The sequence below is a fragment of the Cladophialophora carrionii genome (assembly GCF_000365165.1).
Source record: "Cladophialophora carrionii CBS 160.54 unplaced genomic scaffold supercont1.7, whole genome shotgun sequence".
NCBI lineage: Eukaryota > Fungi > Ascomycota > Eurotiomycetes > Chaetothyriales > Herpotrichiellaceae > Cladophialophora > Cladophialophora carrionii.
Window position 1 is genome coordinate 1,056,300 of NW_008481832.1, and position 21,726 is coordinate 1,078,025.

Consider the following 21,726-nt stretch of genomic DNA (forward strand, 5'->3'; position numbering starts at 1 on the left):
AGTCCGCCCTTCAATGCGAGACCTGACCTGACATGAACTGGCTTTTGATTCAAGTCCGTCAATAGACTTTCCAGATATCAGCCTCATTCCTTGTCTGCATGCCGATCTGATCCTACCCCAATCCCACAATGTGGAGGGCCCCACGTTTCCTATCCTGGTCGATTCTTACCACGTACTGCACCACATCCCCAGCCGGCAGGATCATATCGTATCCTTTGCCTGATAAATTCGGCGGACTCTGCACCATCGCTCATACTGAAATCTGTGCTGCCGCATCCAGGGTGCGAGACGAAAGAGAACCCTGACTCGAGGAAAGCGCCATGCAAGATTCCAAGTCACGGAATCCCATAGCGAGTTCCAGCCCAATTCCCTATGAGATGCCGACGAATGAGTTGCCCGAGCATATGATATTGCAATAAAGGACCCATAAAGCGCCGGAAGCATTCGCTCGAAATTGTATGAGCTTGTTGCGCGATAGTCTCGGCTCGAAGATCAGCCATGCGTGCAGCGAACAGATCCTCATCCTGTGCCCGTTAAGAAAGTTAATCTCAACAACCATCAACGCTCCAGGCAGCGCCCAATTGGCACACCCCGATCCCTTCCATGATGAGTGTGCATGCGGACCACGCTTCGTGCAAAAACTGCCCATGCGCATACCTCGACACGAGAAGCGCATTGCTGTAAGTTGCTTCGCCCCTGTCGTTTCGGGCCATGTCGGCCAGGACGGACCAACAGCACGACATGAGGAGATACTCCTTGTCCCGAGGGTATACCTACCTATAGCATCTCCAGTGACAATAGTCCAAGGATGGTTTTCATCAGCCAGATGCAGTCCCAATGTCAATAGGCGATTGTCCGGAATGGAACCGGTAACTAACTGGCCGTCCTTCTCCGCACTCTTTTGGCCCACAAACCGTCGCCTCTGGACTTCTTCTCCTTCTCAGTAAACCCTCGACTTTTGATCGGTGTGAAGGCGCAGAATGTCGACCAGATCTGTCCTCACCTTTCTTCTGCCCCTAATTCCACTCGTCCTCTTTAATCAGTCGGCCCAACTGTGGCGATTGGCCGGCCGAGTTGAAATCGACAAAACGCGATTGGTGCGGTGGGAGAATAGTTCAGCTCTCAATAACGGCGATTGCTGGGTCATTGACACTGCCAATGCCTGTGAGGACGTGAAGATACACTTTCCCTCAAAGACAGCATTCCTCGCCTGTGGAGACCCGGTTGAGCGGACGCATTGGTATCCGCCTTCTGGTGTGCGAACTGTTTCGCTGCGCGCCGAGTCTTCCTTTCGTGAGCAGTTGTTCAAGCATGATCTGGCGACTGGTGAGACTACTCAATTGCAGCTAAAGGGGCTTGACGGGGACTTTGTTACACATGGCATCGATATCTTGACGTTGCCTGAGGACCCTTCACAGGTTGGACACGCTGATACCCAAGTTCGAGTTCTGGAGCTGATAACGATCAGATACGTATCTTCGCCGTAAACCATGCTCGAAGTGGAGACTCTATCGCCATCTTTAGCCACGAGCTGGGGTCCGACGTGGTTGAGTTGGTGAAAAACGTCAAACATCAAAACATCAAAACAGCGAATGGAGTTGCAGCGACAGGGCCATTGTAGGAAATCCATCGGCTCGACAAACGCCTGAGTACTGATTCTGGCAGAGAATTCTTCGTGACTAACGACCACTATTTTGCCGGCGGCCCCTTACGAGTAGCAGAGGAGCGCTACGGACCCTGGAGTTGGGCAACCAATGTGCAGCACTGTAATGCAGCCGCCGAGGTAGGCCTTGTACTGTCCGGATCCTGGGCAGTTCCTAACCCGTTGCGACAGAATGTCATTTGCAGGCAGGTGTCGGGTACCTTCCCTGGCGCTAATGGTATCAACCTGTGGGAGGATCGACTTTTCGTGGGGGACTCGAAGAACGGGACGGTCACGATATTCCAGATCCACACGGACCGGACATTGACACTGCTGCAGGTGGTTGTAAGTGTTGCTCTCATCCCGATACGGTAGGACTAGACACGGTTAGAGCTGATAAGTAACGTCGTAGGATCTGGGCGCTGCAGCTGACAACATCAACTTCTTGCCGACAACCGGAGACCCAATTGTCGCAGGTAGGATATGGTGGAGAGGAACTGTTGCCTTTGTTGCTGACTTCAGACAGTCTTTCCCACACTCGAGGACTTGCCCAAGTACCTCGAGAACGTTCGATCGTTGGGCAGAGATCTCTTGGTCCCGGCTGCAGCGCTCCGACTACGTAAGGACAAAAATTATGCACCGGAATTGGTGTACTTCGACGATGGCTCAAAGATCAGTTTCATGACTGCAGCGGCTGTGGACCCATTTGAAAATGTGTTTGTTGGCGCGAGCGTCCTCCAATTCGGCGGCTTTGCCGTCTGTAAGGTGGCTGCGGAGACTTGGAATTAGATAGGAGCATGACGAGGACAAAGGAAAGGAAATCCTGGAGTCCGAATCAGGGCGTAGATGAGCATATAAAATCCCGAGACATCAAGAGAGAAACACGTCGAGGCGCCATTTACGCGTCACGAGTCCGCCTAGTGATTCACCGTATCGTTCCGCGCTACGTACTGCGGAGCATTCGATACAGTAGTTCTTTCCTCAGATGAACATGCTCGACAGGATGACCTCGAGGATGACCTTTGCTTTCTTTACATGATGTGTCCCGAGTATCCTCCGGCCGCAGCAACATCTGGTCAGTGAGAGAAAACAGGAATCTGACAGAGAGGCGCCAAGCAGACTATACTACATTCGAACGAAATGAAATGCTTCTGTCAAGGCTCGCAACTCCTTTTCCCAGCCACGGTGCCATAATGCGAGTATGAATGCAGGGAACATCCTACATCTTCCGCGTGGACAGAAACAAGACTCAGAAATGCAGCATTGGCCCGAGATGGTGTGACGGGGTGCGAAGATCACAAGCGGCACGTGTATGGATTGCTGATCGCAGAATGCGTGACTGGCGTTACGGCCACGACGCTGCCGAAGAGGTAAAGTAGAGGCGGGTAAGGGGGTTTGAAGGGAAGGAGACCGAACCGTCTGACCGTCTGAACGTGACAGATTTGTGGTTCATGAGCATGTAGACAATAAAACAAGGAATGGGCCGATTGACCTTGCGAAAGACCACTGACTGGCAGACGGCATCGGGCACAGCTGCTAGGGAAGCAAGGAGAGAAGCAGTCTATAAAACGTTCTGTTCAAATATTTCGTGTCATTGGGCCAGGAGCTGCATGGCTGTTTCGTCTGAATGCTAGCACTCATAACCTTCAAGTGACGGCTGATGCCACAATGAAATACAAAAATGTCAATACGCAATGTTGTCAGGCTTGCGTCGAAGCAGAACGCCTTCATTGCTCGACCAAACACGTCGAGGCGATCCATACGCCATTTGCAATGCGAGACCCGCCTTGATCTCTCATGTTGGATCCTAGAGCGGCAAAGTGCCTCCTATGAATATTTGCATGCTCCCCGAACCCAAGTTACTGTAACAGGCTTCAAAGATTGAAGCAAAACCATCTCCTTCTCAGCATTATCTGGTGTCGTGGGACCGTTCCTCTCCAGTTCCGTTCACAGCTCCCTATAATCCGCTTGCCGTGGTCTCCTGTTGCGGTTATTGTGTCGATGCGGATTGACCGGCTGCCGCATATAGGCATTGTCCTCCTCGTTGCCGGTATGCCGCTGCTGATTTGAGAACTTGCTCCCGGCTGGTCCTGACGGTGGGTAAAAGTTCTGCTGGTTTGGGTTCTGGTTGTACTTGTTCTGTTGGTTTTGCTGACTCATGGCTTTCGGTCCAGTGGGCACCCCTACGAGGCCGGCAGGTTGTTGTGGCGTCGACGGTTTCGAGGAAGCCTGGAAGTTCTGGTTTCGGTGCGGGCGGTTAGGGAACTTGTTGTAGCCGTTGAGTTGGCCGTGGTTCATGTTGTTGTTTGGATTCTGGTTCATGCTCCCATTCCAATTCTGCTGGTCTGGAAAATTCATGCCCAAACTTCCCATGTTGCCCGGGTTCATGCCGTTCATGCCATTCATCATCATCGGGTTCATGAAGTTCATTGGGGCCATGCCGTTCATCCCGTTCATCCCATTTATGCCAATACCCATGCCCATGCCCATCATCATAGGGTTCATCATAAATGGGTTAAAGCCAGGCATCATCGGCAGATTCATGCTGTTGCTCTGTTGCATTTGTGAAAAATCAGGCGGCATCATGTTGGCGGGCAGCACATTAGCGGTCTCAGGGGTAGAAGCAGCCTCCTTGGCACTATCGTTGTTTGGTCCCTCATTGCCATCTGGCTGAGGCGTAGACGATGATACAGCCTCCCCGGACTTTTGACGCTTCATAGCCGGAGCCGCGAGATTGTTGGAAGACGTAGACCTGTCAACTTCACTCGCACTGCGCTTCTTAGCCGAACCGTTCGTCGACTGAGGAGTTCCGGTGCCATCGCGGGAACCAGGTCTGGAACCAGCGGGCGAAGCATTGTCTTTTGGTGAATTTGCTGCTAGTGTAGGGCTTCGAGATCGTTGCTTTGAATCAGCCTTCTCGGCATCATATTCTTTGATTTTCTTCTTCATCTCCTCATCGGGCTCGAGGCGCTCAAGGCTGATATTCTCTGTCTCACAGCCAGGGCATGTGAGATCATTCTCAAGCAATGCGTTCTCGATACAGCCATGACAATATGTCTTCCCACAACAAGGTGTTTTCATTGGATCTACAAACAAGCGCTTGTCGATCGGGCATTCCAAGCCTCGATCTTGTAGCTCTCGGTCACCAAGGTTTTGTTTCTTCTGGGCCGCCTCGGAGGCTTTGACTTGTTCAAGATGTTTTTTCCAAGCTTTCTCATCCGCTTGAGCAAAGACGTATTCTCCTTCAGCATTTACCATGAGGTTTTGTCTTTGTGCGTCGTCAAGTTTGTCAATATCTGCTTGGTCGATCTTCTTCAGCATGGACCGCGGGATTCCAGTCGTCCGCTTGATACGGTTCTTGTTGTCATATTTGGTGTCATCATTCGTTGGACATGCTTGAATCCAATGACCTGTTACGGTTAACGTGCGGCCTGAACAAACGATGGAATGGGATAATTGCCTACCTTTTTTGCCACAGCGATAGCAGATGTACCCATGAGGCGGTTCGCCTTCCGGCACGTTCGCCTTTTTGTTGAATGGCTTCCCTTGAATATGTACCCGAGTTTCGTGTGACATTTCTTCTTGCTTTTGTTGCCATTGCGCATCGGTGAACTGGAGCATAGCCTTTAACTTTTCCTCCTCTGTCATTGCTTTGGCCATGTCCACTGTCTTAACCACCCTGCTTGTTGCAGCCGCAACAGAAGGCTTTGCACTGACAGGTGGCTTTCCAGACACATAACGAGCAGCACGTCCCTTGCCTGGTGCCGATGCAGGTAATCTTCGAGCAAGGACCGTTGAGTCTTTTGGGATTATCTCGGTGTCGTCGGTGTATTCTATCAAGGTTCAGTGACAATGACTTTAGTAACGGGAAAATGCACCGAGCTTACCCTCATTGCTATTTTCTTTGTAGATCTTGAGATCAAAGTCGGTGCCGTCTCCTAGACGGGAAATGCTGATGATTTCACGCTTGAGATTCCAGACGTCCGTGTGAGGCCCATCAATGGTTACGCGCTGAGGTTCCTTCTGGGACTTGAATTTGAAATATACGTAAGAAGCCATGGCGGTAGAGCCAACCGGCAACTGTGGGTGAAGGGCAAGGACCGTCGAGGTGTTCGTCCGGTTAGGCTGACGACGAGCGCAATGCTGACAGCGCTGCGGTTGTGGTGTAGATAGATTCCCAGGGGCAAAAGTCAAGGAATTGCAAGAGGAAAGGAAGATGTTATTGTAGGTAGACGAGTAATAAAGTCCAGTTTGAGGAGAAACCGAAGTTCAACTCATGAAGGACCCTCTGATTCCTTCACCAACCCCTCTTGCGCAAACCCGCCGCCACCGACAATGGTGACACGTTACTTCTGCCTTCCCAACCACAACTCAGCTCTTGAAAAGAAGTATGTTTTGCACTTTCCCAACAATAGCTGCAGGGAAGCAAGCCGAGCTCTGGCACGAGGGTGATGCGAAGATCCAGGAACCCTAGTCAGCAGCGCCGTCTCGTGTGCCGGCGGCCGTTTGCAGGTGTGATGCGAATCTTAACACAAAGAAATGCCTAATCAACCTGACCGACAAGTTGTGGTTACGATCGAGAAAGGTTGGAGGATTCGTTGTCAAGTGAATTCAAGATGAGGTTGGGGCGAGTGATGAAAGTGACGATAAGATGAGAAGATGGATGAGAAATCGGAGGCAAGTCGAAGATCTCAAGAGGGAGTGGAGGCTGCCTGCGCTTGAGCAGTGAAAACGCCAGAATTCTACTTCGGTAGGTCTGCCGAAGTTACCACGTGATGTCGCTATTGTCCATCCGGCCCCCTATGTTATTCAGCACAACTTTGATGCACCGCTGGGTGACCGCAAGGACAGGTTAATGAGTCGGTCAGTTTTCAACTCTGCAGCCCGTTTGCACCAGCCCACATAGCATTGATTGATCCCTTGGTTCAGGTTGAGGGGCCTAACGAGCCCATGGGTATGTTACTATTTTGCGTTCGCAGATGGGCCCTTGAGCCTCGAAACAGGCTCTGCCAAATGAACGCTTCACTCAACAGCAACTCAACATCCTTCTCTGTCCATTCGCGTGTGGGCAGCGCTTGCAAAAACATCAAAATCTCTTGGAAGTTCATCTTCATCAGCTTTTCCGACCATTTGACAAGGAAGGCTGCGCACACGTAGAGGTGAAACTCGGAGAAGCCGTTCTCTTCCGCCTGTGATATGGGTTTAGCATCTTGAAGAATGGCACTTAGGTGTGTTCTCACCATGTATGTATCCCACATCCTTATCAAACTTCTGATGCTCAATTCTCGCATCAGCAAACAATTCATCCAGCGGAAACTAAACTGCATGTATTCCACATGTTCGTTTTCGAAGTGCCTGGCAAGACCTGAGTCGATCCGGGTTGTCAGGTCTCGAAGCGCGGCAACCTGGCGATGAATGCCGGGCTGCGCCACTATATAGTTGTCTTGTATCCCATCAAGCAGCTTAGTCAAGCACCAAAATGTGTCAGCCTCAACTGCGTCCAGGACGGGTCGGGGTAATTGTCCAGGGTCCATCCCACTCTCAATATTCAGGTCGGTGATATAGGTTCCCAGAAAAACCTGCCAGAATGGCGTAGCAAGGTCGTTTATTCCTTGCACGTAGCCACTAGCGGGATGTCGGATCGCCCAGACGTATAAGATCCGTTCGAGGGAACGCTGCGTGGCCTCGAAGCCGTACAAGGGTATGTGCGGATTCGTACGTGGTACGTCGATACTAATTTGATGCCATATAGCCTCATCCAGTCCTCGTCCGCGGCTGGGCTGTGACGCAAGGCCTGGAAGACCCGTGCTTGAGGCACTCCGACTTGTTGCATGGCCCGAACTGAAAGCTTGGTTCACAGCATCGAGATACTCTTTCCGCTTTCGCTCAAGTGTGGCAACACGGCGCTCGCTATTGGTAGGCACATGCCCAAGTAGAAGCTGCCATGTGATCGCACGTACTTCTTCAGGGACCCCTGACCACGCTGCGGCTCGTAGATCCGGTAGAGACACAGAGCTTGCCTGCAATATTCGCTTGAACTTGTTGATTCGTGATATCCGTGTGCTATGGGCCTCTGTTTCCTTGGGCGTGGCATTCAAGGGCAGCGAAGGGTGGTTGATTAGGTGGAGCGAATTCGCTGGGTCTTTTAGGATGTCTTTATATTGAGGCCTGAGGATCTTCCCTTCTCCCTTCTTCGCGCTGGGGTATGCCAGCGGATTGCGCTCCTCAGCAATATCAAAACTGTTCGACCTGACAGGCCGGGCGAAAGGCGACGGAGCCAAAGCTGGAGCGGACGTGGTTTGTAATAGGTTGGGGTACGACGTTTGGACGGCTTTCAGTGTCTTGTCCTTCCTACTTCGTTTCCGCCGCATGCTTGTGATGCTGGGGAGTCCGAACTCGTCTTCATCATCCTCATAGACAAGGTCATCGTCTTCTTCGTCCAGGTCTCCGCCACTACCAACGTCCCAGCTTTCGCCAAGTGCGGAGGAGGTGTAGCCTGTGTACGGTCTTCTTTCTGGAGACTGAATATTCTGCCTATCCAACGGGGGCGTCTGCGACGGCCTTCGTGTCGATGGTGGCGGCGTTCTCGACCTCGAATGAGGTCCCAAGTTCCTGCCATGTATTAGTTGTATGTTTCCATCTTTCCTGTCAATGCCCTCACAGAGACTCGAACTTCAGCATATCCGCATGAGAGTAAGACGCGCCAAAGACTTTGGTAGACTGGCCCGATGCTTGCCGAGGAGTGGAGGGCCGTCCTCTCCAGAAGGGGGAGGATGGTCGCCTACGAACCGTTAGCAAGGCCTCTTTGGAGATGTTGCAGCTTGCTGAATCCTCGTACTCTGTTCTGTCTGCCGGTCAACCAGGCGTTAGCGAGAGTCCCTGCCACGAATATAGATAGCAAACAAGGAGATAGAAGGAGACACGAACCGACCTGGACCATCTCCTGCGGATGGTCAGTAGGAACTCATATACGGCGTTTGGGCTGGAGACATTACCTGCTGTTGGGTTCTCTTGTGCGCCATATTGAGTTAACTTGGGGTTCAGTACCCGCAAGGAAAGCCTATCGAGGTTTCCTCCTGATCACTTTTGCATGAAGTGGAGAGAACATGCTTAGATCCTGTGAATGACGATAGCAATCATTGCAGGCAATGTGTTTACAAGGCGGGTGTGGACGTAGGTGGCCATGCAGGTGGCTTGCCAGTGCCGGCGTGATGTGCCTGGGTAGGAGGCAGTGCCTGGGGCGCCCACCGACGCCTACCGACGCCTAACGCGACCACTGTCACTGATGTTGCCAAGGTTATCGGAGCCGAAAGCTCCGGCTGCGCTCGCTTCCAGACAGCGCGTCCATGCCTTGCCTTCAACTGACCTTTACTTGTCACCTCACCCCATCCTGTGTACCTTTTGTTCTATTTCATTTTCAAACAACAACTAACTTTCACATCTCCCCTTTCTGCTTTGGACCAGGCCGTGCAGCCGCTCGTCTCTTCTTTGCTTTGGCCTCTGGAAGTATTCATCGAGGAAGACTTCCGGAGTCGACTCAGACAGACTTCATTGAGCGCAAGGCACGGACCCGATCACGCTTTGTAGGTGAACCGCGAAGATGGCAGAACCTGACGACGTGGAGGAAGATCTTTTCGCAGATCTGTGAGTCTTACCAACCTCATCAATTACACTTGATCTCCTTGAAAGAGCGTTTGGCCAGATGACGCCGTTGCTAAGTCACCTTTCAGCTACGACGGCGAAGAGAATGTCACTTCCAACAATCATGCAGCCACTACCGCTCCTGCCGCTTCTGCTGCACAGCCCTCCTCGAGCGACACTGCCATGAAGGGCAACGATCCTCCAGGCTACGGTGAAGAACCAGAGGTTGCTTATAACGATGTGTCCTTTGAGACAGAACCTCAAGCTCAAGAAGAATTGGCCAATGGCACCAACAATGAGGTCCAGCTACAAGAGACACATGAGATGCAGCCGCCGCAAGAGCGTTTCAATGTCAACATGAAAGAGGATGGGTGAGTCCAATGCGTCTACCAATGTCCCCTTGTGCCGCAATCTTTTCCTCCCCTTTTCATTCCTTGAAGTTTTGTCATGTTCTGGTTGGGCGGACTAGAAGGCCCGAAGGAATGAACCACGCCGAGGAGAGCACCATGGGTGGCAAAGACTGGGACGGTCCGTGAAACGACTGTAATCAACAGTGGTCGCCGGGGAAGAAGCAAGGCTGTACACGATCTGAAAGGCGACGTCCATCATCTCGAAGATACAAGGTCGTCTGTGGTTCGAAGACAAGAGATCTCTATACTGGCGAATGTGGATGTTCTCTCACATCTCTGTTCCGCCAAGGCATCATGGGCCGTGCAATCACCCATCACTGGCAAATGCCGTGCATATCAGGGATGGTCGCACATGGCTACTAGCATCTGCCAGCCATTTTCCTGTTGAGATATGCTTGGGCGGCTGCGGTCGAAGTCGGCCGGACTTATCATGGCATGGAAGACTTGTCAAATATGGAACCTCACGTCCATGGTTTTTCACATATTGCCAACAACTAGCAGAGTCGATCTTCAGTACCGAAAGTGGTGGTCCAGGTGCGCCAGAATAGATGGCAGGAACTGCTCCCATACAACGAGATATTCACAGGCAGCGCAACGTAAAAAGACCAAATCAGGCAGGAGATAGATGCTATGGAGTGTCTGTTGAATCTCAGAAAACGCCAACGAATCTTTGCCTCAGTCGACTAGAAGTCAGAACACTTGTCGACTACTTCCAGTTACATGCGGGACAGAAGCCGAGCAATACAGAGCATCAATATTGCTACCCATGCGTCAGATGACAGCCATCGGTCAATGGGATGGGTGCCACTTGCGCAGTTTGCTGCGCTACAGACATGCCACAGCCACAGAACAAGGCATTGAACCGGTGGTCGGGGTCTCAATTTTGGCAGACACGCGCAGAGCATCCATACGAATAGTCTTGGCACATACCCACCTTGATCATCACGGTGCTGGCTGGCTTATATCACCGCGCTGTGCTGCAACAGGCCGCTCCTCGATTGCCCACCAGACAAAGAAGTCCCCAAGCCATGACATCTGCTTCTAGACCACGCACTCCTGTGGGCGGATACATATTTCCATGCTGTGTCTGCGTTGGGAAGTCTGCAGACTTGTGGGGACGTGGTATAATGCTGTTGCTGCAAGGCTGTTGCTTCGGGCAGGGGGCCAGCAGAAGACGAGTTATATGCGCCGCACTCTTCATCCGATATCCCATTGTTCTTGTCTATTTCACGGTCATCTGATGAGCTTGTCGTGGCATTGGATTCATAGCTAACATAGTGCTACCTACAGAAAAATGTTCATAGGTGGACTCAACTGGGAAACAACCGACCGTAAGAAACTGTCCTAGCGCCGTGAATCGACGCCGAATGCCCCTTGAGCGTCCATTCAGCATGAACGCCGCCATGATACTAACACGTCGACAGAGTCTCTGCACGATTATTTCTCTCAATTCGGCGAAGTACAAGAATGCACCGTCATGAGAGACAGTGCTACCGGCCGGTCTCGAGGTTTCGGCTTTTTGACGTTCAAGGACCCCAAGACAGTCAACACCGTGATGGTCAAGGAGCATTTCCTGGATGGAAAGATTGTAAGAGCCACCCATTTTGATGGATCCCGGGAGAGACAAGACACCCTTGTATCAATTTCCCGGCTACATTCACATTCCCTGAAACGGAAACACGGAGACTTACTGAGTGGTACCCAGATCGACCCGAAGCGTGCGATCCCCCGAGACGAACAAGAGAAGACGGCTAAAATCTTCGTTGGTGGCGTCAGTCAAGATGCTACAGAAGAAGACTTCGAGGGATTCTTCGCTCAGTTCGGTCGTGTGATCGACGCGACGCTCATGATGGACAAGGACACGGGCCGACCACGAGGCTTTGGATTCGTCACCTTCGACAGCGATGCGGCGGTGGAAAAATGCCTCCAGTTCTATCCGCTCGAAATACTTGGGAAGCCCATCGAAGTGAAGCGTGCTCAACCAAGAGGCAAGATGGGCGAAGATGAAGACTTTGGTCGTGTCCGGGGCCGCGGAAAGTTCGGGCGGGAGGATCGCTTTGGCAGCAATGACAACAGCCAGCCGGTACAAGCTGCCCAAAATCAAACGCCGAATATGATGGGCGGCAATTCCGGCATGACGCCGCAAATGATGGCTCAGTACTGGCAGAGAATGCAACAGTATTTTTCCATGATGCAGCAACAGATGGCAGCGAACATGATGGGCGGCATGGGTGGAATGGGCAATATGGGCATGAACCCACAACAGATGCAGATGATGCAGATGATGCAGCAGCAACAGAAGATGCAAGGCGGAAACAGTCCCAACGCGCAGAATGCCAGCATGGGCAACATGCAAGGCATGAATCCGCAAATGATGCAACAGATGATGAATATGCAACAAGGCGGGATGAACGGGATGAACATGGGTGGGGGGCGTCCACCGATGGGCCCGGCCAGTATGGGCGGAGGGCAACGACAGCTATCGGCCCAAGAGCAGCTGGCGTTTGAGCAACAGAAGTATGAACAACAACACGTGCGTCGCCAAGGTGGATTCCCTCATGGTCCGCGTGGAGGCGGCTTTCAAGGCCAGCACGGACAACAACAACACGGCGGTGGGCCGCAGTCGTGGGAAGGCATGTACGACGACGTCCCTCAACCAGAAGGCAATGCTGGTGGCAGAGGCTCCGCGGGCCCTGTTCGTCACAATACCCCGAAACCACCAAAAGGGCCTGGCGGACCTGCGGCACCAAGCGCTCCAGCTAACGCACCGACTGGACCCAAGAATCCAGGAAACAAGCCCGGGGGAGGATTCCGTGGGAGAGGTCGTTACCATCCGTATGGCAGATGAAGATCACCCAGCAGCATTATGATCAATCAGTGGCCTCTGGTGCTGTAGCCGAGGGGATTGATGTGAAGCATTTAAAGGGCGTCCGGACGTCAGGAGCGAGCCTGTCACGATTTGTCCATTTCTTCGAAAAGGAGAAGTGACCAGATTTCTGACGAGATGACCGGCGTGTGTATTAGCTCTTTTACACGCACGTGGAAAGGAGCCAGAAAATGTACACTAGAACGACACACCACCCCGCATAGTCGGCCGTCTTTTCGGCATGCTGAAAGCTTGAAGCTCTGAACCACAGCTCTTTCGGCTTGGTGCCTGTTCTTCCGAAGGCGACGAGGCTGTGGTCATTCGAGTGGTGTGGTCGTTGGCTTTAGAAGTGGCTCCAGCTATTAATAGGATCTCGATGGGCGGGTCCACGTCCATCATATAGTAGTTGAATTCTATTGCGCACCAGAGGGGTTGTTTTTCTTGAAAAGGAACCTGCCTTTTCCCTCGGTCCCCGACCGACTGTTGCACTTCCCTGCGCCGTCACAGGTTCTCGTGCCTTGCATGTTCAGAGGCGTCAGAGGATCCTGACAGGAGGCGCGACATGCAGGTACCAAAGACACTACCCGACAAATTCGTTGAAGGATTCGGAGCAGGATTCGGCGAGGCGCAGTCAGCCGAAAGCTCGCGCACCGAGACGGATTGGCGAACCACCCGAGTGGTGGGCATGTCTTGCATGGTTCGGGCTGCGCCTCAACGCCAGAACTGCTGGAGGGCCCACTGATCTGCTGAAGCCGTCACTTTGCTATTGTTACTCGTACGGGCAGTGGACTGCAAGGAATCGAGGGTCGTGCGGACAGAAACAACAACACGGCCATTGACAAGCTGCCGGGAAGAATACTCAATGGTTTCTGCTCAGTTGTTCTCCCAACGAGTAATTGTGTGTTGTGTCCAGCAGCCGCGAGGGTAACGTGATTCAACAAATCGGGAGCACTTTGGGGTGCCATTCGCAAGGCCCAAGCCACCGCGAACTGTGGTGCGACTGGCTGGCGCCCACCGCAGTGGCTCGCGTGGGCACCGACGCCCCCTGAGGTCCCAAGAGCTTGGCCACGCAAGCAGGGGCCACTCACCCAGTCAAACACCGCCAAAGCTTTTCCCAAAGAGCGCCACTTACCCCAAGACTCCACTTGCCGACGATGGTTTTGGGCGGACCTTCCAGAGACTGTCGTCTCCCTCCAGGTGCCCACAGCCTGAAACGGGCGTCTGTAAGCGGGCCTTCAGACACAGGCCGGTCCATCCCATCCAACGCGATGATGAGGCATATCTGCATCGTCCTGCCCGCAATCGAGACTTCAGCTGAAAACCCAGTCGTCCCAGTCCTTTTTGTTATCCTGCGTCGCTCACTTTCCCACGGCTTCATACGCTCGCTCTTGCCCATTCGTTTCCTTCCAGCAGTCACTCGCTCGGCCCTTTCACGCCTCTGCAGCTTTTGCCTTGCACACGCCAGGTTCCCGTCGTCCAGAGTCCCATCTGACCTCCGCCCTCCCTCGTCTGTGCTGTGGGATACACAAACTTGGAAAGGCGGCAGTGAAAACAGAGATTGGCAATCCGTCCTTTGACGGCCACAATAGCGCGTCATTGAATACACAGTACACATATCACCATGTGGAGGACGTCGGTGGTGGCATTGGCCTCGCTGGCTCTGTTGCCATCTGTGCTGGCAACAGATATCCTCAAGACCAATGGCTTCTCGAACTGCAACAACGGCTCATCGACGGTCAAGGTCAACAACGTCGATATCTCATTCGACAAGTCAACCGACACGATTGATTTCGATGTTTCTGGCACCAGTACCAAGGAACAATTTGTCACAGCCGAATTAATTGTGACGGCCTACGGCGTCAACGTCTACAACAACAGCTTCGATCCCTGTGCCGATGACACCAAGGTCGATCAACTATGTCCTGGTAAGCCCAACTTCTCATCACAGTCGAATGCCATGCTAACTCGTCCAGTACCTGCGGGCACATTTGCCGCCAACGGGTCACAAGTCATTCCTTCCTCATATACCGACCTCATCCCATCGATAGCCTATTCACTTCCCGACCTCGATGGAAACGCTCAGCTGGTTCTTAAGAACAAAGACGGTTCGGAAGTGGCTTGTGTACAATCAGGTGTTTCTAATGGGAAGACCACCGATGTACCGGCGGTATCGTATGTCGCCGCTGCCATTGCTGCTGGTGCTTTGGCTGTCTCCCTAGTGGGTGCAGCCGCCAGCGGTGCGCACCCTGGTAGCACCAGCTCGAGCCCTGGTTTCTTCGAAGTGATGTGGTGGTTTCAGGGGATGGCGATGAATGGTATGCACTCAGTCAACTACCCTGGCGTCTATCGCAGCTTCGCCAAGAACTTCGCATTCAGCACCGGGCTCGTCTCGTGGGGTGGTTTGCAAACATCCATCGACTCCTTTAGATCGCATACCGGAGGCAACTTGACAATCAACAGCTACAATAACCTCAAGAACGCGACCTTGGTCTATCCCGACGGCACCACAGTCGCCACCACGAGCGGCATCGCAAAGCGCGCACTGCTCTTGGTAGCACGCCAAGTCACCACTTCCATCAACGGGACCAGCGACGAATCTAGCTCGAGCGACTCCCAGGAATCTCACCTCGTTCAGGGTATCCAGGGCTACGTCGAGCAGCTTACGATTCCCGAGACCAATACCTTCCTGACGGTGCTCTTGATTTTCGCCATTGTCCTTGCCGCCATCGTCGTCGGCATCTTGCTATTCAAGGTCATTCTGGAAGCATGGGCACTTTTTGGAAAATTCCCCAAGTCCTTGACAACCTTCCGGAAGGAATACTGGCGTATTATGTTCCAAACCATCACCAACTTGGTCTTCCTTCTCTACGGTGTCTGGACACTGTATTGTATTTTCCAATTCACCCATGGCGATTCGTGGGCGGCCAAACTCCTCGCTGGTGTCACGCTCGGCGCCTTCACCGCGCTCCTCGCGTTTTATACCTGGAAGATTTTCACCGTCGTCCGGAAACTGAAGAAAATCGAAGGCAGTGCCGACGCCCTTTTCGAGAACAAGGAGACCTGGAAGAAGTACAAGTTGTTTTATGAGAACTACAAGAAGGGTTATTGGTGGCTCTTCATTCCAGCCATCATCTACATGTTCGCCAAAGGATGCGTGCTGGCTGCCGGTGACGGCCATGGCTTGGTCCAGACCATCGGTCAACTCGTCATTGAGGCTTTGATGCTCATCCTTCTGCTCTGGAGCCGACCGTACCAGCGCAAATCCGGCAACTGGATCAACATCATCATCCAGATCGTACGAGTTTTGTCCGTGATCTGTATCTTGGTCTTCGTGGAGGAGCTCGGGATCGCACAAACTACCAAGACCATCACCGGTGTCGTCTTGATCGCCGTGCAATCCGGCCTGACCGCCATCCTTGCTCTGTTGATCGTGATCAACAGTATCATCACGTGTTTCCGCGAGAACCCTCACCGCAAGCGCCGTAAGGCTGCAGAGAAGAATCTTTCCCATGACCTTGAAGGCGACGCATTCCTCATGCAACCCACCCCCTTCTCATCGCCACCTCGGCACGACCGCAAAACGGGCGAACTCGGCGGCTACGAACAAGTGCGTGCCCAGGCTTTCTCCCGCTTCGGACCTCGACGAGACGAAAGCCAAGAAACGCTTGTCACCCGTGGGGCCGATATGGGCAAGACTGGCTACCGCAGCTTGAGCCAAGGAAGAAGTGACCATAGTGGAAGCCCTCCGCCCTTTTTGAGGGAGCCCAGATTGCCCGACCTGGCTTTTGAGCAGTATCGGCACAAGTAGTGACAATACACGGGTGTGGATGTTTTGTTTTATTCGCAAGCGTTACTGTGCGTACAAATCTGGGATATGAATTTTACGTCCAAAGCATAGCGTGGTTAGCATATTTGGGTACTGCGATGCTCGGGGCAGACACTGACGACGGCACGATGTATCTCCTTGGGGTCCTCTGAAAGATATAGATTACAACCACTAATACTACCGTCTGCATATCTGTATTACACAGCCGTTGTTCCCGATGCGTGCCGTGATCTAGTCCCGCCACGTGCACCTGTTTGGATTATCCCCGGCAAAATGTGAACAAGTCGTGCCTTTACGGGGGATAAATATATATATAATGCGTACAGTGATCTAGGGGATAGAATGGGGTGACTGAAAGGAAATAGACAAGAAGACGGTTCAAGCCTCTTGGGTTCTTCCCCACGGAACAGAAGAAGGTCTGGGTTTTCTGCAATAGTTTGAGCGTCGTCCATATCTCGTAGAAATTGGGGGGGGTTTCCTTCTCTTCTACTCTGCGGAGATTGATGCTGATTGATCTTCATGTTGTATTGATCTTCATGTTGTATTGATCTTCATGTTGTATTGATCTTCATGTTGTATTGATCTTCATGTTGTATTGATCTTGTCATTGACATTGATGTCGTATTAATCTTCATGTTATGTTGACATCTGACATTAATGTTGATTGATACTCGTATTGATATCGTTCATGCTACAAAGATCCTTCTTTCTACCTTGCACCTTGCTGTATCCATTGGCAGGATATACAGTAATACACCGGGCTTCTCATCAATGGACAACCTAAAGAGCTACTGTAGTTTTCTCTCTCTCTCTCTCTCTCTCTCTCTCCCCCCCCCCCCTTTCTTCATCACAGTAGCACATGGGAGACCATTCGTCTGGCCCTCTTTTCAATTTTGGGCCTCTCATCCATCATGTGCGTGCCAATCCATCATCTCATCTCATCCCATCTCGTCACAGTCGTGAGAAATCATAACATGGTCGTCAGAACAAAACTCATGCACCCAGACAGCGTCGCTTGAGGTATATGGAACGGCTCAGAAGCCATACCCGACACTCCGTCGCCCGAGCCCAATTCCAATCAATGCCTCTGGAAGCATCAGGCCGAAGACTCAAAAGTGCACACATGCCGCAAAGTGTATATCAACACATCAACACCAAGCCAAAGGAGACCAGAAAACTGCCGCTTGCTGCTTTTCGCGTTGGTATCCCAGCTACCAACTTATTTTTCCACCTTCTTGGGCGAAACATCCCAGCCTGCTGCCTCCGGCTATGCTGAAGGCGAGTCGGCGGGGGTATCAAGTAACTTTTGTTGGACTTTTGGTGTTCTTTTCTGCTTTGCTTTTGCCATCAGAAATCAGGTTGGCAAACATCCTTGCCCAGCAGGAGAGCAGCGACACGGCGACGCAGGCACAGCCAGCCAGCCCAGTCGAGAGTGCGGCTTGCCTGGAGAAACGAATACCCAAAGCCGTAACAACAATCCCGGAAACAACTGGCCCCGAGCGAAAAGCAAACAAATTAAAAGGATTGCAGAAACGACACGTCAGAATAGCCAACCAGCAGGTAGAACAAGGAGGAAAATGCGCTCAGATGGCCGCCCGTAGCTCAAAACACATGCGCAAAACGTATGTCCACCCATTCCACCTTATCCTGCCGCATAGAAGTCGTCATATTCTCTGTTGTAATCAATTTCCCTGCTGTAGTCGACGCTTTGTCGTTTGGACGAGTAGTCATGACTGCCTCGGTTCATGCTCGGGGCCCGACTGGGCTGACGGCTCGATCTCACACTCGTTGGAACACGATCTTCCAGCTGTGATGGTCGTCGAGAAGCAGGAGGCGGCATGTCTCGACCTCGAGAGTTGGAGACAACGCTACTGGCAGCACTCCTCTTGGAAGTCCGGCTTGCGACACTAGGTGCGCGTTCGATTCTCTTCTGCTCTTTGGGACGTTCATTCTCTTTGCCTTCAGCAGCGACTGAGACGACGAGACCCCCGATGTTGATGCTGAGAGGGCGGCCATCTCTGCTCATATAGCCTTCAGGAATGGTCACGTTCATTCCGCCAGGGAGCGTTATGCTAGTCTTGGTACCGCCAGCAGTCTGACTTCGATCGCGCCCAGATGAATCTTTGGATGACGACTGATGGCTGAAGTTGCTTCCTGTTTCGGATTTCGAACTCGAAGTGCGCTGATCGAGCTTGCGGAGGGCTTCGACTGTCAGGCCACTGGCAGCGGCAGCCGCATTATTTCGTTTCGTTTGGTACTCCTCCACCTCGGCCTCCTTCTGCTCAAGAGGTACGGTCATACGACGAGGCATAGCGTGCGATGAAGACGATGCTACCTTCGTAACAGTTGTCCCTGCGGAATAAGAGACGGACTTTCTCGCTGGAGGTCGGTCGCGGGGCTCGACATGTGTAGGGGGACGGTATGATGAAGGCGGACGGGAGGAGGACTCTCTGCGTTCACGAAAAGTAGATGGAGGCGCGGCACGGATATGGTTGTAGTCACGATCTTCATCGCTTTCATACTGGTCCGGCTCGAAGACAACCCTCTCGCGGACAGTAGGCTCTTGCGGATGATAAGTCTGGGACCTCCTGGTGCTGGGTCTTCGCCCGAGGACGACCTCAGGCTGCTGAGGCCGAGGTGGGGGTAGCATCTGTCCTCGATCAACCTCAATACTACGAGCAGACCTGTGCGAAGGAAGTGCTGGCCGACTCTCTTTCGAAGGCATTCGTTCGAGAGACTTCATTGCTGAGTCAGACTGACCCTGGTTGATGACCGGTTCGCCATAGGTGCTTGCTCTTCGGACAGGGCTTGGATGTCGACTTGGTCTGGCTGATCTTGGTTCAGGTAATTGATCGAAGTAGGAAGGCGGAGGCAGATAAGCCGCATAAGACGGTGTTGGCAGAGGAGGAGGAGGTGCGTACGAAAATGGGATTGAACCATAAGGGCCTGATGGTGTGACGGGTGTCGCATAGCCTGATGTCGCAATACCTGGATGTGGGTATGCAGGATACATGGCGTATTGTATCGGCATCGGAGCATTCTGGGGCAGCATGCTCACTGGCCTGGGTAGCTGATTCGTCGACGGCTTTCTGCTCTTGATGGTCGCAGATAGGTCATCTTTGGCGCTCTTGGTAACTTCCCTCTTCACGGCCACGGGGGAATGGGGTGGGTGAGCCACTCTAGCCGCTTGCTTTGGCTCCGAGTGCTTTGTGTAATTGTCGGGATATCCTCTTTCGGGAAGATCATCCCTTCCTCTGGTCGGACGCTTTTCGGGTGAGGGTTCTTTCGACTGAGACGAAGACTGGCGGCGAGTTGGTGGTTTAGGGACAGCAGTTTGAGAATACAGATAGGGATGCCGCTCTCGCTCGCGAATTCCGGCGGTGTCGAGTTTCAGGTCAGGCATCCTCCGACGACTTGATGACGTGGATTGGCTAACAGTGGTTGCAGCGCGGCTAGCATATCCCGAGTCTCCACCGTCGACGTAGAACTCGGTCGTTCCCCGTTGTCGAGGAACGAGGTCTTGGTCGGAGCGTTTGGCGGAGACATTGGCCGTTGTTTGGGTGCCAGGTCGGGTTGTTTGAGCATCTTCGTCCCAGTCCTCGCAAGTGGCGACTCGGGGACGACGACGATCAGGTTCGGGCATAGGAGCGGCGGTGGTTGAGAGAAAGCAGCCTTTGGCGAATGTGTAGATTGTTTGTTATATTTGATCGAGCGCAAGGGGCTGGGTTACCAGCCTATTCTTGGACGTGGCCGAAGAATGTGGTTGCGATGGTGGTTGAGAGATGTGGAGAGTCGGGGTCCCTGCTCGGGCCACGAATGACGATCCGCTAAAATCCACAGTAAAGTACTTTTTGCAGGGGCCTGTAAGGCCGGTTAGGGTCCCGGAGCAGCCAAAGACTGGCAAAAAGCCGCCGACCGTGCTGTCCTTCTGAATGGTGATGACCAACTCTTGGGGCGGCTCGTGGCTGATGGCTCGTCCCGGGGGTTTCTGTGCTGAAATAGCGATTGATCTTATTGTCTGGTCCCAGGTGCGCCAGGCTTACGGGCCCTCACTTCTGGTCCAATTGACCCTTTCTAATTCGGTATCTCTCAATCCTGGAGGTATTGGGGGGCATCCATCCCGAAGGCCCTTTCGTCCCAACCGCGCAGTTGTGCGCTTTGCTTCGCTCTTCAGTCGGGGGTTACAGCACAAGCCGGTGCTCAAGTTGCTTCGGCCTCGTTCCACCTCCCGATGCTGTGACAATGGCCTTGTAGACGCGATGCAGATCTCCGGTCGCACAGGTGTCTGCGCTTCGGCCAGTGCAGTTTCCTGCGGAAGGGCGACGAGCAACAAGCAGGTCTCGCAGTGTTTCAATGACGATCTTTCGTGAGCGAAGCGGTAATCGTGTGCGATCTTGATTTGCCAACCAAGACTGCGCGCCTGTCAATGCAAAGGCAGGCCGCAGAGATCTGCCAAACACAAACGAAAGAAACTGATATGAGATCGTGCAGGTGATATGGACAGATGTGCAGTGCAGAGAGAAACTGAAGATTTAATGGCGCCTAAGCTTGGATTTCTTTGGCAGAGGAGTCATGCTTCCTCAACCCCACTACGCGTCCCTGGAGGCAGAGGCAGAGGCAGAAGCAGAAGGCAGACCACGCGGAGCGGCGAGGGGCAAAGAAGATAGAAAGGACTCAGTTGACTGCCTGGTGACAGCCTGCAGGATGACGAACAGGAATCGGAGGCAGCAACAGGCAGAGCAGGGGCCCGGCCCCGAGTGTGTCGAAAATGGCGCGGCGAAGGAGGAAAAGAGCAGAATGTGCGTGTGAGAGAGGGGCGGGTGAGCGACGGGTGAGCGACAAGTGAGGGACGAGTGAGGGACGAGTGAGAGCCAATCCACCGGCCGGCGTTCAAAACCCATCAGCCTTCGCACCTGTTCATTGTCTCAACGCTCGCCAGTCAAGGCACCCACAAGGGCTGGTCAGAATTAGTTGCGTGATGTGCCGCATTAATGAACATTTGCTGCAACCTGAGTGGCAGATAAAGCCCAATGAGCTGCCCAACCTACGCACCACGCACATCCCAGCTCTAGTTGCAGGCACGAGCAGACCAGGACATCCACTCGGGGAATGTGACTGCCGGCGTCTGCCACCCTCTACCACCCTCGGGCAGACAGGACTTCTTCGCTTCTTAGCCCTCGTTGCCATCAGCATCTCGCGTTCGCTTGCGGGTGATTCTGAACCACAACTCGACGTCAGCAGGGATCCTGTCAAACGCGAACCAGGTAGCCAAGGTCCGGATGTTAATGCGGTGATTGCACCAGCTCTCCCTCTCTCTCACACACACGGTGTAACTGACGAG

The 21,726-nt window shown here is 52.9% G+C and overlaps 7 protein-coding genes across 7 annotated transcripts; 4 read left to right on the forward strand and 3 right to left on the reverse strand.

Annotated features, from left to right (window-relative positions):
- Positions 1–980: 980 nt before the first annotated feature.
- On the forward strand, positions 981–2,431 carry G647_08463 (uncharacterized protein; the record flags this gene model as incomplete). The annotated part of the gene is made up of 6 exons (XM_008732774.1): positions 981–1,418; positions 1,469–1,617; positions 1,666–1,783; positions 1,835–1,987; positions 2,055–2,118; positions 2,169–2,431. 6 exons carry the CDS (start codon positions 981–983, stop codon positions 2,429–2,431), a joined length of 1,185 nt encoding a protein of 394 aa, XP_008730996.1.
- A 1,158-nt stretch (positions 2,432–3,589) lies between these two features.
- On the reverse strand, positions 3,590–5,701 carry G647_08464 (uncharacterized protein; the record flags this gene model as incomplete). Its single annotated transcript, XM_008732775.1, has 3 exons — positions 3,590–5,052; positions 5,107–5,475; positions 5,530–5,701. 3 exons carry the CDS (start codon positions 5,699–5,701, stop codon positions 3,590–3,592), a joined length of 2,004 nt encoding a protein of 667 aa, XP_008730997.1.
- An 866-nt stretch (positions 5,702–6,567) lies between these two features.
- G647_08465 (uncharacterized protein) lies at positions 6,568–8,323 on the reverse strand (the record flags this gene model as incomplete). Its single annotated transcript, XM_008732776.1, has 3 exons — positions 6,568–6,831; positions 6,883–8,254; positions 8,304–8,323. 3 exons carry the CDS (start codon positions 8,321–8,323, stop codon positions 6,568–6,570), a joined length of 1,656 nt encoding a protein of 551 aa, XP_008730998.1.
- A 919-nt stretch (positions 8,324–9,242) lies between these two features.
- Positions 9,243–9,658, forward strand: G647_08466 (uncharacterized protein; the record flags this gene model as incomplete). Its single annotated transcript, XM_008732777.1, has 2 exons — positions 9,243–9,286; positions 9,373–9,658. 2 exons carry the CDS (start codon positions 9,243–9,245, stop codon positions 9,656–9,658), a joined length of 330 nt encoding a protein of 109 aa, XP_008730999.1.
- A 1,329-nt stretch (positions 9,659–10,987) lies between these two features.
- On the forward strand, positions 10,988–12,541 carry G647_08467 (uncharacterized protein; the record flags this gene model as incomplete). The annotated part of the gene is made up of 3 exons (XM_008732778.1): positions 10,988–11,024; positions 11,118–11,281; positions 11,399–12,541. 3 exons carry the CDS (start codon positions 10,988–10,990, stop codon positions 12,539–12,541), a joined length of 1,344 nt encoding a protein of 447 aa, XP_008731000.1.
- Positions 12,542–14,180: 1,639 nt separating this feature from the next.
- On the forward strand, positions 14,181–16,367 carry G647_08468 (uncharacterized protein; the record flags this gene model as incomplete). Its single annotated transcript, XM_008732779.1, has 2 exons — positions 14,181–14,484; positions 14,533–16,367. The coding sequence occupies 2 exons, from the start codon at positions 14,181–14,183 to the stop codon at positions 16,365–16,367; spliced, it is 2,139 nt and encodes a 712-aa protein (XP_008731001.1).
- A 1,660-nt stretch (positions 16,368–18,027) lies between these two features.
- Positions 18,028–20,028, reverse strand: G647_08469 (uncharacterized protein; the record flags this gene model as incomplete). The annotated part of the gene is made up of 1 exon (XM_008732780.1): positions 18,028–20,028. The coding sequence occupies one exon, from the start codon at positions 20,026–20,028 to the stop codon at positions 18,028–18,030; it is 2,001 nt and encodes a 666-aa protein (XP_008731002.1).
- Between the last annotated feature and the right edge of the window lie 1,698 nt (positions 20,029–21,726).